We start from the raw sequence: 19,512 nt of genomic DNA, 5'->3' as shown, positions 1-19,512 counted from the left end.
GGGGTCGGGGTGGGGGGCAAATCTCCCACTCCCCACTTGTCTCTTTGTCCGTTCATTTTTTTGTTTGTTTTTTTCTAAAAAGTCCTCCATAGAAATGATGTTTGTTTATTTTTTTTGTTTTTCTTGTTTCCATGTCTATCACCCCCCCTACCTTGTGGGTGAGGAAGGGAGGGCAAGTGGGGTGTGGTAGTTGTGTATGTGTGTGTGTGTGTGGGGGGGGGGAGGGGTTAGTTTGTCCTCTACCAGGCAGTGGTCTCGCCCATCTCCTGGCCTTGGTGGGACATGGGGGCGCTGTAGCTGGAGTTACTGGCCAAAGAGAAAGGGGGGCTCGGTCCGCCACCATACGCCTCCCCTGGGACGGGCTGCAGGGGGCCAGGCAGCCCAGGCTCCGGGCTTGGGGTGTCAGCGTGGGAGATCATGTCCGTGAACCTTTGGTCGTCCGAAGGGAGGTGGCCCGCGCCCTCCATGGCGCCGGGGCCCGAGCCCAGGATGTAGGGGGACTCGGCTGGCGACTGGGCCTGCGAGGACGGGGGGCCATGGGGGAAGAAGTCGTAGTTGCTCCCTGGTCCGTAGTAGTCACCTTGGTATTCTGTGGGGGGAGAGCAGGAGGTCAGAGTTACACGCAAGTATAAGAGATGTAAATAGACAGCTATTTCATCCCAGCTGTCGCGATACACTGATTAAGGACAAAGTGAAAATGATGGCGTGTGAAAATTGGGTGGGAGGGGTTCAGACCTCCTCAAAGAACTTGTCCCTGTGGGCAGGCAACATAGAGGTCTCAACCAATTGACACACACACAGACACATAGGCCCGTCCAGATTGCCTCTTTAAAATGACCTCCCAATTTTGCTGATTTCAAGATAGATTATATGTTCATCTATTTATTTATTTATTTTTGATTTATTCCCATCCATTTTTCTGTGATGAATTTCTTGTTTGTTTGTTTTTTACCGTCATTTGCACCTGCGGTCATCTGTGAAACCTCCCTACTCTCTGATTTATATATTGTTTTACTTATCTATTTTTTTAATAATAGGATATCACATGGTCTTGCAAAAAGAATTCCATTTTGTTGAAATTTCTTTTTTTTTTAATAAGTAAATAAATATATAAATATTGATAATATTTCTATAACTTATCATCCAGGGTGTGATGTCCAGCATTGTTGGCTGGCATTTGCCAATTGTCAGGTAAGTTTTTTTTTTTTTTTTTTTTTTTTGGAATTCGGATGAAATCACATCCTTTCTCCTTCCATTTTGAAGCAGCTCGTTGGATTCCAGCGAAAAGCAGGTTACACGACCATGGTTTAAAAACTGCAGTGCCCCCTTCTGGCCTGGCTGATACACAAAACATCGCAAGCCTTGTATTTAAGGTTAAAGATGTTAGAAAGGTATTCCCATTATTTCCACAAATGGCCATAGCTGTTGTTTTTTAACATTGCAATCAGTTTTTCACTTATCAACAAAGTAAAATCTGTGTTTTCCGTTGAGTGGTGGGCAGAAATGTGCACACACACACACACACACATGTGCACGTGCACCCGCAGCCCCTCCTTTCTCTAAGTGGTGAAATTGATCATGCCCAATTTCAACCCCGCCGCTTTTTCCAGCAGCCTCATTTGAGTGTATAAACAACTCCACGCCGCTCCGCCTCACTTCCCCCGCCTTCCTCACACTGCATTCATCTCCCCCCTCCTTCCCCCACATCCCCCGCTCGTTCAGCTGGCGACCATGCGTGGCCTCTGCCCACCCCACCCCCACCCCCAGGCATCCCCGCCCCACGTCCCCGAGGTGAAAACTTCCAGATCCGGATGAGGGAATCCAAAATGAGATCCCTGCCTCCCTGCAGCCCCCGTGCAACCCGGCCGCCTCCATCATCCCTACCTCGCTGGGCTGTGGCTACTTCCTGGGCTTATCGCTCGCCGTCATTACCGGCGTGCGGTGCAGCCCAGGACGCCGCTCGCGGGCAGTTCCTTTAATGATCAAACGTTCGGGGTCTATAAAGTGTCAGGATGAGAGAACGACGTCCGCAAATTCATCAGGCAGGGGTGTGTGGAGTGTGTGTGTTTGTGTTCATATTTGCGAAGCTGGGTAAAGCACATCTCCTGGAGAGATGGCGGGAAAATATTTCAAAATAATGCTCGCCCAATGTTGTTTTCTCTGGCTGTGAGCAAAAATATCTTAAAAGGAGACACATTAAGTTTAAAACAGACACATAAAAATCCCATTTTCACTACAATTGACTCGGCGTTTCCATTTCAACCGCTCATTTTTACTTTCTCAATTTCAAGGGTAATTACATTACAATTACATAGGGATAGAGAATATAAGGGTAGAAGAATGCCGAGGTTGGTATTGCCTGGCAGGAGGCCTTAAAGGAAGACCGAAGACGAGATTTATGGATGGCGGAAAGGCGACGTAACGTTTGTCGGTGCGAGAGGGTGCAGAGGAGATGGTTAGATGGAGGTAGATGATTGGCTGTGGCGACCAGAAGAATTGTGTTGCAAATTAAACAACATTTATTGTTCAGATATACTTGATTCTTCATCAAAAATAATTGTTTTTTTTTAATATTTAGCAGCTATTTAGCATCAAATCCACTTGCATTATCAATGTTTGTACATAACACCAGAACAAAAGTTGTGTTTCCGTGGCAACTCGAAATTGAACAAACAAACATGAGATTATTTCCAGACTAATGTAACCAGGATTAAGATTAGACCGTTCCGGAGTCGCCTGTGTTTGTTCCGCTTGCCGCAGAATCGTTTGCCCCCGGGGATCGAAATCCCGTTACGTTGATTAATCCCCGGAAACCGACGCCAGCGTCTAATCTGACCGTCGACGCCGGGTGGTTCGAAACCTTTCAGAAATGGACATTTTGGACATTCGGGGGCACGAGGAAATGGTCGGGAACTCAAAAACAGCTTCTTTTTAATCATTTTGGAAGGAGCCAAACGCTTCCTGTTGGTTCGGCAGGTTCGGTGAACGATTCGCTCAGTTCTGGTCACAACCAAATCCTGACTGGCGGGGGGAGTTGGTGGGGGTCAGGGGATTATCATAAACACGTTGCACTTCAGGAAGAAAGTGAATTGTTGGTGGGAGAAGAAGAGCTGAAACCCTGTGTTTCCCTGGCCAAAGTAAACACAGTACTTTCGGTATCTGGGAGTTAATGAAGTTTTCCTGTCCGACTCTAATTGAACCGAACCGAGCGGAAAATGTCCTGCGCTCAGAAAGACGCGTGCGCACGCGCTCCCACAAACACACACACACACGCACGAAATGAGTCGACGCTTAAAATGAAACGCTCCCATTGGAAACATCACTTCCGAATGTGCGAGCGGTGTCGACACCTTGTCTTAACAAAAAAACAATATGGAGTCGCGGCTTCGTGTTTTGCAGTTTGGTTTATGGATGGATCCCTGACAAAATGAGCAAATTGTTCATCCATTCATTTATGCTTATCGTGCGCTCTCGATTCACAGTGCGAAAGGAGTCGATCCCATGAGAGGCGGGGTTTAACCCATTGATGATCGCCTGTCAATCACAGACGGCTATTCGCCCTCTCATTTACACCGACGGACAATTTCAACCCATCATCCCTCCTGGGCTGTGGCTACTTCCTAGGCTCGCCGCCATGAGGTCCTCCTCTAAGCACGCCAGGACTTCAAATCCAGCATCCCTATATGAGGACGTGTTCGAAGACACGTCTCAGTTCTGTATTTATTTAGGTCCCACTAATCCCAATTAGCCGGAAGAAATTAAAAAGAGATGCGTAATAACCTTCAGCTCGGGAGGTTAAACGAGGATAGAAAAAAAAAAAAGATAATTGGATGAGTGACACGGGAAATGGACTCCTGGCCAATCAGAGCGATCTGGGGCGCCTCTTTCCAGGAGGAGCGGTGGGATTATGACACCTGGGAGCAGCAGGGAAGAGTGGGTGAAGTGGTTTTCGATTGGTCTATTTTAAAAAAAGTAATTTATTTTTTTCTTTTACTTTTTTTTTTTTTTTTTTTAAAGAGACCGTAATTCTGAAACAGCGTGGCTAGTTTTCACTCCGGGTGCCGTCTGCACGCCGCCAGCCACCACCTCCTGCCACCGCCCGCCTTCGCTGACAATTACAAACCTCCACCTGTCTCCCGCTTCTCACCTCTGCCATATTTCCCTTCCGAATTTACATCGCCCTCGTCTTCGCCGACGTTAAATCATCCTGCCGCTGCGCTGCCTCGACTTGTGACCGACAGCAGGCTTTAACCCCTGCGGCCGCCACCCCCGCCCCAGCCCCAGACGTCGCATTAGCATCTTATTTTCTTCCCGCCATATGGCCCTACCTTCTATCATCTTCTTCCCCTTTCCCTCCGAACACCCGAGTCCGGAACGAGTACGTATCGAAACGTGCCCGGATTATTATAGCGACGCCTTTTTCCATCGGTTTCCGCGAGACGGCGTGGGTGATCGGGAGAAACGTCAACTCTCACAAACACGCTAATGATTTTATCCGTAAACAAGCCCCCGTTAGCTTTTTTAGTCGACCTTGAGAATAAGCTTGTAAAAACCGTGCGTGTGTGTGTGTGTGTGTGGGGGGGGGACGACAAGGGAACGGGTTGGGCGGGATTTGTGGTGGACTATAATTATGGTCACACATCCAGACGCATCGCCGCTGCACAGAGGCATTCCTAGCTTTGGGGGTGGGGGATGGAGGGGGGGGGATCAGGCGACGGAGGAACATAAGGGAAGCGGGGAGCTCAGATAAAGGCTTCGGCCTTTGCTGCCGAGCCTCATAAAGGGTGTGAAAAAGCAAAAAAAAAAAAAAAATGAAAGAGAGAGGGAGAGAGTGACGAGAGCAAGGGATGAAGGTTTTTTTGTCCTTGTTTTTTTTTTTTTTTTTTTTTTTTTCCAGCCTTGAAGCTGCCACTTTCATTGTATCCTCGGCCCCTTGTCCCTAGGTAGATGAGCGCGAGCTGCAGGAGCCGCTGCTCTCAGGCCGTCTGATGAAAAAGCGAGCGACTGATGTAAACATGGCGCCTCCGTACAGTTAATTACACATGTATTAATGCTGCGTTGCTGATAAAAGTGTTTTTTTTCTTGCGTGTTTGCTTTTTTTTTTTTTAATCCCAAGTGACCAACATGGACCCGGTAGTATCACTTTATAACAGCAGTAATGTAGTTAGTATAAGTAACCCTGATATATGAAGGTTAGTCACCATGATCAATAAAAATTAATCAGAAATTAACTCCCAAACAATAAGTCTTTTTTGGCAAATATTGAATTTGACCCCAAGTAAAGGAACTTGCAATATACCGTAATATGTATTAAAAAAAAAAAAAAAAATTCTCATCTTTGATGAACAATATTAAATAATCTGATAAATGCAAACAAATCAATGTTAAGATTATACAAATTATTATTACAAAAGACACCTCAATAGGATTATGTAATGCGTTTGTTGGCTTAATAGTAAAACATTGTAACAAGTAAACATTGGTATCATAGAGGACTTGGTTAAATTTTTTTATTCTATTTATTTTTAGACCGTTATGAGTACTTATTGGCTTTATGTAATGCATATCAGTGTTTATTTAAGCTAATCTTGCAACATGAACTAATTAAGATGCAATGTGATCATAATAGGATAATATGATGAAATGCTTAAATTAGCATAAGTATTTAATAAAGCAATATCGAAATGTTTATGATGATTCTCCAATTAGGTTACACTTCACACAAGTGTTAATTGAAGCTGATGAGGTAATAACAACGCTTTATAAGTTGTTATTAACATTGTCTCGTAATTGCTTAGTAAGGCTGATGGTTTTACAACAGGTGCATTATTGAGGCTCTCAGCAACATCAATGAGAATCATTCTGTTTCCAAATACTCATATTTCAATCCTTGAAATGATAAACCTTAATATAGATGCAATAACACTTTAGTAAAGCCTTAAGATGCGTCACAACCTCATTAGTGAAATAAATTTACAGGTGCAACACCGACGATGTAGAAACACCAAAGAAGCACAAAGACTTTGCTCATTTACCCACCGACGTCTCCATGGAGTCAATTTAGAATTTTACAGGTTTGAAATGACCTTGGAAAAAAAAAAGAAGACCTGAAAATCTTAAATGAAATAGAAAAAAAATGGATCCATTATTTTTTTTTCCATTATCTTGCAACAGTGGTAACTGAAGTAGGCGCCTGCTTATCAGTGAAAGTGAAATCGATGTTAAATTATCTTACCGTTTCCTCCCATGATAAACATCACCTTTCCAACATTAATAATCTTCTGAGGTTCTTTTATTGTCTTACGACACATGAGTGCATGTCGTACAATAAAAACGACCATGAAACTAGAGTTGTGTTTCTCTTTCTTCTTCTTCTTCTTGTCCTCTTTCCTCTTCTTCTCCTTTTATACAAGTATGTGTTTTTTTTTTTTGTTATTTATTTATTTATCTATTTATCTATTTATCTATTTATTTATTTATTTATTTGAATGAATATTGATCCGGGGGTCAATTCGCATCGAGCTGAGGTCAAACTGCACTCTAGCGTTCAGGGAGGGACATGAAAAGGAGACGGTAAAAAAAAGAAAGAAAGAAAATAAATAAAATCTCGTCTGCTCAGCGGTGGAAAGACAAACGCACAGCAGCCAATTTGTGACATCAGATATTTCACCATTTCTTGAAACCCTTTAATTTTTTTTTATGGATTTAATCACGAGACTTGAACAACTGGAACTGAGCAGCCTGGATGGCTAATGTTGAATTCTTCAACTTTTAATAGCGGGTTTTAAGCCTGAACATTAAATCAATCAAAAGCTGAAACAAAAGCTGAAACAAAAACAAAGCAAAAGCTAATCAAGGAATACGGCACATCGTCAGATTTGCAAATTCATTGAAACGAGTTACCAAATAACTTCCTCGCCGCTACGCGCTGGGTACATCGTCATGTGTCCAAAACGAATAGAAACTTTTATCTCGGGTCTGATTGATTCCACAGTTACCAGAAAGCAACGCGTCAAGCTGGAAATGAGGAAAAAAATAAACAAAATAAATAAAACAGCAGTAAAAATCGGAATCACCTCAATTCCCTCTAAGGAAATGCGGGCTTATAATTCTATTTTTATTTTCCCTACAGGGAAACCAGCCAAATCTCATTAATACCGCTGTTTGATTTCTTCTCTACAATACTCCCCCACCCCCCACCCCCCCGCCCCACCCGAAAGCGTTTTTAAATATAAATCAAAACAAAACGCAGCCTCTTTGGGTTAAAAGATAAATAAATAAATTAAAAACACAGCCGCGTCACTTGCCAGTGTTTACACACAGGATGAATACACTCGTTCCCCCGGATGATTTATCCGCTCAGCTGTAACCGGTGACAGCGCCTGACAGCTGAGCGGCTTTTATCCGGCACTGAGCCTGCGGAGCCCTCGCTCGCCGTCTCTCCCAGGGAAATCACACTCGCCTCTCCGCGTTTATGGTGTCAGTTGACAAAAGTTTTATTCATTCCATTATTTATTAATTTTTTTTCTATTTATTCATCCATTTATTAATTTATTCGCTCGCTTATCCATGTATATATTTATTTATTCATCTCCCCGCCCCTGGAAAAGAAAGTTTGTATCTTGGTGTAGGAGGCCAGGAGTGGGAATCGCTGGCAAATGATAAACGATTTTTTAATTAATGTTTTAGGGATGTTTTTTTTTTTTTTTTGTTCCTGGACTTCTGGAACATCCCGCAGGTCAGTCCTTGTCAAGCTCCAGCTATCGATTACTTTTGATAGACTGCCCCGCTGATCAGTCCATTGATTAATTAAGTAAACAAGGGCTTTTCCTTGCCGGGTAGTGATTTAAAAAAATAAAATCGATCAAAGTTTATCGGAATACTTCTGTATTTGCGATCACAGGGCTCTGAACGGGGAGGAAATATAATAACGGTCTTTGGACAGGAGGCACTTTTTCGCGGAAAGGATGTCCTAGTATGGGCACGCTGGGATCATTTTACCGCTTGTCAGATACACCCGACTATTAAAGTGACCACATATGACACCTCGGGGGTTTCAGGCTTCACTTCCGACGTCCTCAAACAGAAGGAGAGGGGGTCTTACCAACTAGCGTTGCGGCGCCTTGCTACGATCCCTGCTCTCATTTCGAATGGGACGACCCGACGGTTAAACGTCGCGGGTGATCGTTCACACTGGGGTTGAGGGGAGTGAAGGAAGAGCGGAGAAGGTGGTTGTCCTTGAGTGGATACGTCCTAATCAAAAAAGCTGTAGCTGGTTCCCACCATGTAGTACAATGTTTATCAACTTGCTGCCAGATCTGTTGCTGACACTACACTGATGTCTGTTCACTTTTACCACCACTAGCGGGCGCGATGATGTCTCTGCACGTGACAACAACGAGGCCGAGTCAAGCCGATAATGAATTGCCTCATATGAGAACACGGGGTAGGCAGAGGTTGGTTGGTCGGTTCTTACCTCCGTAGTAGCCGTAGGCCCCGGGCCCCAAGATGTCAGGGTCCTCCAGCCTTCCTCCCAGGGGCCTCATCCTCCTCGGGCCCCTGAAGAAGGCGTGTCGTCGGGCCCCCAGAGCGCTGAGCTGCTTCATCCGTCGCTCTTTGGATCTCCTGTTCTGGAACCAGACCTACAACGGAACCAGAGCAGGAAGAGCCTCGCTTTAGACATTGGATTCTTCACCTCTGGTCTGAGACTCTTCACTGGTCTCTAGACGTTTCCATGAGAAACTATTTATTTGGCAAATTAAGATATTTTTTGTCAATTTTCTTACATTCAGCCAATTTACTAATTATTAATCAATATTTTCATTTTGCCAATTTCCTGCTGATTTTATTGATTTTCCCTGCCCATCTCCACTTATTTATTTCAATTAAATTTAGGCTATTTATTTCTTTTCTAAGAAACTGTCATAGGATTCCTCAACCGTGTGTTTGTTGATGTCTTTGTTACACACCATTTCCACATGCTTTCACTCCATAAAATATTCAAAAATGAAGCAAGTCGTTACCAGCCAATTATTACAAATACAGTCCATTTTTCGTTAATTTTTTAACGTGTTTTAAAACGGCAAGCAAGCCAAGGTCAAATAGCTCCCTTTTTGTATGCAAAAAAGAGAAGGTGAAATATTTCTGCTCCTCTTTCTTATTAATTGCTGCTTCCTCTCGTTTTATTTTTTTTCTTACATTCACAGATTTTGCAGTTCTAACCAGAGGTCAACTTATTTAAAATAGTCATAATGAAAAAATAACCCACAGCTGCAACATCACTATTTCAATGGACCATGGGAGTGTTTTGCCTCTAAAAGGCTCATAATTTCATTACTTTATTTTATTTTTTATTTTATCTTATAAGACTTTTAATATTTAAATCTTTTTACGTTAAGACAAACAATGAAACGCAAAACTTAATTCTGTGAAACTGCAGGCTGCATGACAGAAAAATATTATTCAAAACGACAAATGAATTAATCAACAACAATGATCACCTTCATTGAAATTAGTAAAAATTAAAAATGACAATAAACTTTTTAAATAACACAGCAAAATCCACTGTGATGGAGTGTGATCATTATAATGATATTTAGTATCTCACAAGCGTTTCATATGGTGGGTCCTTGAAATTATCACGGAAAAAACAAGACTTTCCAGGTTTCTTTTCAAACGATAGAACTTTGTCTTTTCAGGTGGTCTTTTTTTCATTTATATTTTATTTTTTTCAAAACCCTAACTAGAATTGGAAATATTCATGCAGTTTGGACAGTGGGGCATTGGACCACATTTAAAAACATACAACCATTCACACTCACATTCACATGTCTGGGCAATTCAGGCTCTCCAGTTTACCAACTGCATGTTTTTGGGAAGAACCCAGAAGAATCTCACGCAGATACTGGGAGAATTTGTAACCTCCACACAGAAATCCCCCCTGTGAGAATTTAACTATGGACCTCCTTGCTGTGAGGTGGAAGCGCTAACCACTGCACCACCCCAGCATGGAAAATGTTTATTTTACAAAAAGATGTCCTGAAGATGGGGGCAACAGATTTTGCCAAAATGTCCGTGTTGTATGTGCATGCGGTGGCCATGTGTTTCTGAACAACGGGTAATCCCAGTGTCCTCACACGGGTATTTTAAGGTTCTGAGAATATCAAAAGAAAACAATCATAATATAAAAAAACAGGTGGAACCACAGAAGGGATTTGAGTCTCAGGATCTGCTCAGGCAACTCCATGTTGCCAGTTGCTCTGACTCATGTCATGTGCTCTTACTGCCACTAGAGGGCGCAAAAAAAAAAGATGTCAACACATGAGGGTGACCAGATGAGCTTCATTTGTAATGTCCTCGCACGAGGACGTTTCACCCTGATGGAAACCGTTTTTTTTTTTTATCTTTCTCAAAGAAATGCCACATATCCATCTTTGATAATGATGATTTGGAAAGAAAATCTGAGACTTCCCCAAAAAGGTACAGCACCATGACATTGTAAAATAGGTCACAGGTAAAATGCCAAAATATTCTGAGAGTATGACATAAAATGAATAAATATGCACTTGAAATAAACTCTTGTATAAAGCAAGGATAAATTATAATTACATTTATTCTTATAATCATAGCATTGCAACAACTGCGCTGTTACAATGTAATGTCAAACCAATCGTGTTGTTATTTGAGTTTAATAATGATCAAAAATAACAATTTTGTAATATAATAATTTAAAAATGTTTCATTTAAATAAAAAAAGTAAACAGGATGTAGATTAAATATTAAATTAAAATATTTCTAAATCATACTAGAAAAAAAAACTACAAACAAAAAAATACAACTGGCGCTGCTGACAATGTAGTTCCATTAAAGTTAATGGTGTTTAAAGAGGAACCAGGCCTTATTTTCCACCATATTTGTTTATGCCACCCACACACACACACACACACATACACACACTAACATGCACACACCCGCATATGCTCACAGCAGCTCGGGCTGCACCAACCGCACGATCCCGTGGAGCTAGAGATTAACACAAAGCGCACACACACACATGCACGCCCTTACACACACGCACACACAGCAGCCTTGGCATACGGAGCACAATCAGGGAAATGCGGGGAGGGTCTTTATGGAAACACGGCGGCGTCTTCCCTCCAGAGAATGGCGCTCAGAGATTCCACAGGAGGAAACCCGGCCACCATCTTGGCTCGGGGCGACATGCAGAGTGTGTGGGAGGAAGAAGGGGGGACGGAGGGGCTTGTCTGAGGTCACGACCCCTGAAATAAAAGGGGCTGCAGACTCATGACCTGCAGGAGTTTGATAATGACCCAGACATGGTTAATTTTGTTCTCTGCTCTTTTTGTTTTAATAGACTTTTTCTCCTCGATTCTTACCTCTACTTTTTGAATTTTAGCAAAATGGCTTTATTACTATTATGATTGTTACTATTATGATGATTATTACCGTTGCTTTTCTTATTATTATCATTATAATATGTCATTATTATCAATAGTATTATTATTATCAATATTAATATTATTGTTATTATTGTTATTATGTTGATGATGATCCCTTTTCTTCCTTTATTTATAAGTGACTTTTAGGCAATTTTCTCCATTTTATTTACATATTTTAAAACCTCATCTTCCAAGGATTTCTACAGATTATTCGGTTTCATGTTTTGTAATTTCATCCGTAATCTTCTCCCAGTTTCTGCGGGGTGTCGAGGTGGTTTTATCAGCAGTTTCAGCTCATTCGGGGGGGGGGGGAGGGGGGTGCGGATTTAAGGCGATTCCTGACAAACAGCGAGCTTGTACCGACAGGTATTTCATATTTCATGTCATTTCCTGCTGTTTTAGGGATAATATTGCATTCTGGTTTTTGGTTCTGGTCTTCTCTGTGAAGACACTGAGGCATCGCGCCTCTACCATTCACTGTTTAAAGGCTGTACAGAAACTCGGGGTAGATTTCTTGGGAAAACATTTTCATTCCTTTTTCATCGTCTGAATCGGATTGTCAAAACATAATTTTTAAGAAAAAAAAATATACTTAATAATGGTGTTTTCGTAGGTTATTTCTTTCCTGGGTTTGGGTTAATTTCAGGTCATTTCTCCACAAAAGGCCCCGAAAAACAAAAAACAATACTGTCAGTCTCTCCATTCTTGAAGGTGATTTCTTGATATTCTCCCTCTCTCTCCAGGTATAAATGAGTCCCGGGCTTCTTCTCCTTTTTTTTTTTTGAACGGCTCACGGTTTCTGTTAAAAAAAGGGGGGCCTTGAATCCTCGGCTGGACCCGGTGGCTGAAAAACGCCGCCGCCTGCAGCGACTGATACGGAGCCACCTTCTACTAATGAGGGAGCAGGCTGTAAGTGAGTGAGAGCAGCGAGGTGAGGAGGAGGAGGAGATGGAGGAAGGGAAGCGAGGAGGGGGAGGAGGAGGTGTGTGTGTGGGGGGGGGGGGTTGGGGTGGCGCCATGTAAATCTGTGAAATCAGCCATAATCACAGCCAGCGCACAAAAAGCCACATCACAGTTGGCAGAGATGGTGCTAATCATCCTGACACAGTCTGAACCCAGACACCGAGCTGCGTGTGTGTGTGTGTGTGTGTGTGTGTGTGATGGATGAAAAGACAGAGAGAGAGAGAGAGTGAGAGAGAGAGAGGGAGAGAGAAAGAGAGAGAGATGGTGAGGTCCAAAAAAAAAAAAAAAAAAAAAAAAACCATCATGAACTTGTTATATTGCAAATCATGCTTTTTTTGTTGTTGTTTTCTATAGCAGTGAAGGTTAAAATGCTTGGGAAAGAAACAAACAAACAAATATTGTCTAAAAACAAATAACAGTGGTTCCATGTCTGCGTGCCTTTTTCGACAAACAGAATTGTGTTTCTGGAAAAAGAAAAAGTATTTTATAAAATCACTGCACCTGGGACTATTATTTATTTATTTATCAGGGTGTTCTTTTTTGTTTGTTTGTTTGGAAAATGAAAAAACACCTGCAAACGCCAGTGAGCAGAATCACTCATCTGAAATTATAATTTCACTCATCTTATTTGTTTCACTTATAGTTCTTATTGCTCTATATCTACCAGCCAATTGGTTATACACCTATCTCAATTTATTACTTATCTGTCTCTCTATTGGTCATTTATGTATCTCTCATATATATGTTATATATCTATTGCACTATTATTTATTTATCGCTCTGATGGTCGTACTATATATTCACCTCTCTATTGGTTACTTTTCTATCTCTCTATTGGTCGTATATCTATCTCTGTGCTGTTATTTGTCTTCTCCTCTATTGGTTCCATATCTATGTCTCTATTTGATACATATCCATCTTTCTGGCGGTTTTATAAATGCATATGTACATATATAAATAAGTTATATTTCCATCTCTTTGAGGGTTTTATGTCTATAGCTATAGCTCCCTACATATATTTATACACACATACAATCCTCTCTTGTATCTATTCATCTATGGATTTAATATCCATATTTTAACAATGACAAACATCTGCAGCATCCACTGGTTTAATCCCATTAAAATTATTGTTTTCTTTTGTTTTATTATTTTCATATGTCAACGAACAGATGATTGCCATACTTTTATTTGCACCCCCTTTTTCGTATTTGGAAAATTCATAAATGATATGAGTAAAAGGCCAACAACAAAAATGAATCTAAACAACAACCAGCCCAAACAAAAAAGTATTTTTTATTTGTATTCATTCATCTGGAAATCCAATTACCATATGTTTGATTTTAGAAATCTAAAATAAACTGAAATAAACTGCAGGTGCTGGTTAGGAGGTGGGAGGCCCTTCATTGAATTTTAAATTAAAACAAACAAATAAACAAAACAATTGATTTCCCTATCTCTCCAACAAGAAACTGGATTTCCTTTTCTTAATGATGATATTGAAAAAAATACAAAATGCTTGCAGAGGCCAGCAAGTAAAGCTATTGGTAATTTAAATGTAAAATATAATATTGAGGAATTTATCTGCCAGAGTTTGGAAGTTAAATTGTCAATGTTTTCCTGACATATCAACAACAACAATAATGATGATAGCAATAATAATTTTCATATTTTGTAATAGTTGTATATCAGACACACTGTCGGTTCTGAGAAGCTGTTTCGGTCTTATTTTCGAGGGGACTTCAACGTCTCTTCAATGCCTCTTTGGAATTTTAGTCCAATTATAGGTTGGATAATGGAGGAGAGAGAAACTAATCGCGGGGGAGAAAAAATTAACATCGCAATTTATAAAAAAAAAATGGAAGTAGCTGACTCGGTTTGAAAGAAACCCTTTTTTTGAAAATGTCAGTTCGTCATCAATATTATTGCATTCATTATTACTATTACTGTGTAAAATTGTTATTATACCATTTCTTTTTTTCTATTTATCTCTAGATTTATTTTATATTAAAATACCGGTTTGCATTTTTTTACATTTCTTTGGACTGAGTGTGACGGCGTCTCCTCGGCATTTTCTTTACTTTCTTCGGATAAGAAAACGTGGCGAGAAAACACGCGGGTGCTTGTAAGAAAATAAAACCTTACTTGTATTTCCCTTTCACAAAAAAAATTAATTAATCAATAAAATCAAATAAATAATGAAATAAAACCTCTTCATTTTTTGAGCTGATATTTAAGAAAAAACAAAGGAGAAAAGTGACGTACGTCACTTCCGCGTTCCGGTCCCAGAGACTCCCGGGCGCTTTTATCCGCGCGCGATTAACGCCTAATCCCGCCGATTTATAATCCGTCACTAATTACTCCCCTTCATCCAAACCCACCCGATCCCCTCGCGTTGAGTAATCCCTCCATCGTCATCATCATCACCACCACCATCATCATCATCGTCACCGCCACCATCATCTTCATCATCATCATAACGTTCATCTTCCGGTTACCGGCGGTGCGTCTCACCTGAATCACCCGCATGTTTAGTCCCGTTTCCTGTGCGAGCTGCTCCCGGATGTGCCGCGTTGGTTTCGGCGTGGCGACAAAGGCGGCCTTTAGGGTCTCCAGCTGCTTGGCCTTGATGGTGGTCCGGGGCCCCCGCCGCTTGGCCCCCGAGTTCTGCTCCTCATTCTCGATATTGTTCGTTTCCTTGTCCGACGACGTGGAATTGTCCGTCTCCTTTATGTCGTCCTGCGTGGGGTCCTGGAGGTCCGGCGATAAACTCCTGTCCGTACACGACGACACTGGGGAGGAGAAGGAGATGAAGGTTACGATCCATGAATGTCACGGAGGCTGCGTGTGTGTGTGTGTGTGTGAGAGAGAGAGAGAGCGTGTGCGAGATTTAATTTGGTTTAGAGATGTGCTGCCGATAAATTACCGGAGTTACCTGTTTAGAGCGCACCGAAAAAGGCGCAATAATTAAACCGCGCGTTATAAATTACTCCAATGACTCTTTTTTTTGGTTGGTTGTTTTTTTTTACACATTTAAATTTTGATTCAACCAAATCAAAGTCAAAAACGTTTGAAAAACACGAATTAAAAACTCGGGCTGAGATTATTCATTTTTTTACAACATATTTTAAATTTCTACTGTATTCTTCATTTTTTTTTTACAACATATTTTAAATTTCTACTGTATTCTTAGCGGGCGGGTGTGACGAGGCCCTTTCGCCGGTCAGTTAGTGGAAAAAGGACTACACACTCGCGCAATTGCCGCCGCATCCTCCTGCGGAACGTGATGTATTAGAAAAACAAACAAAAACACACACATACCGCAGATGGTGGCGGTGGTGGATATCGAAACCTCCCCGCTGTGTTTACAAATACGCGGAAGTAACAAACACCCGGAAGTAACAAATACGCGGAAGTAACAAATACCCGGAAGTAACATGTCCGATAATTCCCAAACACTGATCGCGGGTGAATACGCATCAGTGCGGTGATTTGTTTGTTTGTTTACCTGAGTTGAGGCTGACCTCCTTGATCGCCCCGGAGCTCAGGTAGTCCTCCTTGCAGACGAATTTATTCTCATCGATGACGTAGAGCTCCTCACCGGTGGAGAGCTGCTTGTTGCAAACCATGCAGGTGAAGCAGTTCAGGTGAAACACCTTGCTGCGCGCCCGGCGCACCAGGTCGCTGGGCGAGATGCCCTGCAGGCAGCCGGCGCACTTCGTCCCGAAGCGCCTGGACGGGGGCGGGGGAGAAGGGAGTGGAGGGGGGGGTGCAAAACAAAACACACAGGGTTAATGAGAAAATAAATAAAAACCACAAATAAAGGAAAACAAAGCGGTCCAGGGATGTGGTTCCAGCGCGTACAGACGAGAACTGGAGACGTTTCGCCGCGCGCTAACGGGATTATTCCCGTTATATTCCCTTTAATGTTATATTCCAAATTAAAGCGAATTTATAGAAAAAAAACATCGTTATCCGCGTGAAAAACGCAGGTTTAATCTCCTCTTCTTTTTTATTTAAAAGTGCGTGATTTTTCTGCGTTAGGTGCATCTGCAATAAACCCGACGCGGGGAAAAAAGAGAAGAAGAAGAAAAAAACGCATTAGTGACAATCAACACATTGTAGCCACGGATATATTATGGGATTAAGCAGGAGTGGGAGCATCTTAGCGTGAAAATCTTCTCTTAATCCATATTCACCCGCTTAGACACTGGAGGGGGGGGGTGGGGGGAGTCATCAATTTCATACACAAATAACCCCCCCCCCCACCTAAACGGAAAAAATCCACCTTAATTTTCTCTGACAGCGTGAACCTCACTTTATTTTATTTTATTTTATTTTATTTTGTTCTATTTAATTTTATTTTATTTCATTTTATTTTCCAAGTACGATCCCCTCGATCTGCGGGGAGTGTGAAACAAAAAGAAGAAAATCGCCTTTTGTTTTTGCACTAATGTAAGCTTGTCTTTACATTTGCAAATAAAGGCGGGTGGTGGTGGTTGTGGTGTTGGTCGTGTGGGGGTGGGGGGTATTCTTTTCACATGCACCCCCTCCCGACACGCACACACACACACACACACACACACACACACACACTCTACAGATACCACCTACCAACACCACCTTTGGCGTGAGGCTACAACTCTACTTACACAACAAATGGACACATTAGGGTGATTACTGTTTCTATCGCGCTAATGGCCCCCCCTCCTGCACCACTCCATGATATTGGTGGTGATGATGATGATGATGGTTGTGTGTGTGTGTGTGTGTGTGTTTGGGAGAGGGGGGGTTAATATGATGTGACCAAGGCCGCGCTCGTCCGAGGGCCAAATAATAGTCGACAAAAGAGAAGGAGAGAAGTGGTGGTGATGAGAGTGTGTATAGAGCTGTGTGTGTGTGTGTGTTTGTAGAGACGTGTGTGTGCGTATGTGTGGGGGGGTGGGGGGTGGAAAATAACCAAAATACGCATGAAAATGATGCGTCCGAACAAACAAGGGGGCTTCACTTCTCAGTCAATTACCTTAACACTTTCCTTTCTCCCTCTCTCTCCGCGGGAATCCGTGAGGCGTTTAAGGACGGAATCCACAAACGGGCTTACAATTGCAAATGCGCCCGCCCTAAAAAAATATAACTGAGGCCCTTCAAAATAAATGTTTGAACGAAGCAACCGTCGACACGTTTAAATGAACTGTTGCCAGGAAACGGCGATTTGTGTTTCTTTTTTTTGTTTCTAAATCGTGTTTACATTTTATTAAACCGTGCGTGTCCGTATATCATCATCCATATATCATCGCTGAATGCGGATTAATTTTCTGCGCACGTTTCATTATATTTTAATCTGTTTATGTTGTTAAATAAGATTCTTATTTTTAAGCTGAAAATAACGTCTTTTTAAATTGTGACATAATAGCGTGGTTATTAATTAGATATTTCGTGTGTTGCGTTCAATGGAAAGGAAAACAAAATAAAACGTCGCTCCACTTTCATTTTTGCTTTTCTTTTTTTTTTTCTTTTTACCTGAAAAAGTCAATTTTGCAATAGAGCTTCCCGTCCCTGGAGAAGCACTTCTCGGTCAGGTTGCAGTTACACTCGCAGCACTGGACGCACTTGGCGTGCCAGGCCCGGTCCAGCACGTTGAGCAGGAACCGGTCCAGGATGGGCCGTTCACACCCGGCACAGTGGACCATCATGTCCGCGGCCCGCGGGGCGCCAAGAGCCGACCCCCCCGCACGGACTCCGGTGCTCGGACTCGGGCGGCTCGGGTCCAACACGCGGAACAACGTCTTGGCTCCGGGAAGGGGGTGCGCCGTCAGGTGAGAACCGAAGGGGGATGAGGGGGTTGCTGATGGAGGGGTGGTGGCGGTGGTGTTGGTGGCGGTGGGGGAGGTCCTCCTTCACGGGCGTGAGGGGGAGAGGGGGGGGCGGTAAATCCGGGAGAATGTAGTCCTGGTTCCGGCTCGCTTCCGGTTCCCGTCACAAATCCACAATCCAGATCAGCGGAGGGAGGGTGCGCTGACACCCGGCCCCGCCATGTTCCCGCACAAGCGCGTTCTTAAAACACCATCAAAAAGCGCTCAAAATAAGAAAAAATTAAATAAATACATTAAAAAATTTAAAAATAAAAATAAAATTAAAATCCGATGTTTGGTTTTGTCTCTACTGTTTCTGCCCGTGTTTTTTTTTTTCGCGCGGGTTCCCCGGCGGCTCCGGTCATTTCCTGCGCGCCTCGGCTCGCCTCGCGTCGCCGTGTCCGGTTATCACGAGGTTTGTGGCGGCGAGAAGCGCGCTTCCTGGGCTCGCATTGGACGGCACCCCGCTTAATTCCCGTGCGGAGACAGCCAATCCGAGCGCAGTTGTCATGGTTACACGTTCACGGCGCACACGCCGACGCGCGCACGGGGAGGGAGGGAAGGGGGTGGAGGGGGAGCGCCGTTATTCCGTGCGGCGGCGCCCTCGATGCGCGCGGAAGTTCGGCGAGAAGTTGTGCGAGATTTTTTTTTTTCAACTATTGTAATTTTTTTTTACGAAAAAATATTCGTGATTTATTTTTTGCGTAAAATGAAAATAAATTAGTTATAGCAATAGTATATTAATAAATAAGTAAGAGCATAGAATATAAATAAACGCGCGCTTTGGAGACGATGTAAGGATATAAGAGGCAGTAAGGGGAGAACACGAGGAGAGGAAATGAGGAGAGGAGAGGAAAGATAAACAGTAAGTTCCTGTGAGATAGATAGATAGATAGATAGATAGATAGATAGATAGATAGATAGATAGATAGATAGATAGATAGATAGATAGATAGATAGATAGATAGATAGATAGATAGAGGGGTATGGGAGGGAGAGAGAGGGAGACAGGGAGAGAAAGGGGGTGTAGAAAAGAGGGATTGTGAGTGTGAGATTGGGGGTGGATGGAGAGAGGGAGAGACTGTCTATGGAGGTGCTGCAGCTAATCCCTCATTTCCCTGTAAACAGAGCTGGACCAGAGAAAAGGCCCCGTAACCCCTCCTCCTTATCTACTCCTCCACCTCCTCTACCCCTCCACTGCTTCACCTCCTCTGCTCGTCCACCTTGTCTCCTCTCTT

The 19,512-nt window shown here is 42.6% G+C and overlaps 1 protein-coding gene across 1 annotated transcript; it reads right to left on the bottom strand.

Annotated features, from left to right (window-relative positions):
• Positions 1 to 51: 51 nt before the first annotated feature.
• On the bottom strand, positions 52 to 18,677 carry lhx5 (LIM homeobox 5). The gene is made up of 5 exons (XM_086153108.1): positions 17,943 to 18,677; positions 15,931 to 16,154; positions 14,937 to 15,214; positions 8,477 to 8,642; positions 52 to 589 (listed from the first exon to the last, which is right to left on the bottom strand). Exons 1-5 carry the CDS (start codon positions 18,113 to 18,115, stop codon positions 240 to 242), a joined length of 1,191 nt encoding a protein of 396 aa, XP_086009234.1. The 5' UTR covers positions 18,116 to 18,677; the 3' UTR covers positions 52 to 239.
• Positions 18,678 to 19,512: the final 835 nt, after the last annotated feature.

The sequence above is a fragment of the Fistularia commersonii genome, chromosome 9 (genome assembly GCF_037954325.1).
Source record: "Fistularia commersonii isolate RoL2024-O1a breed Wild chromosome 9, RoL_Fcom_v1.0, whole genome shotgun sequence".
Lineage (NCBI taxonomy): Eukaryota > Metazoa > Chordata > Actinopteri > Syngnathiformes > Fistulariidae > Fistularia > Fistularia commersonii.
The sequence above is the reverse complement of the archived record's forward strand: the minus strand, read 5'-3'. Positions and strand labels throughout refer to the sequence as shown.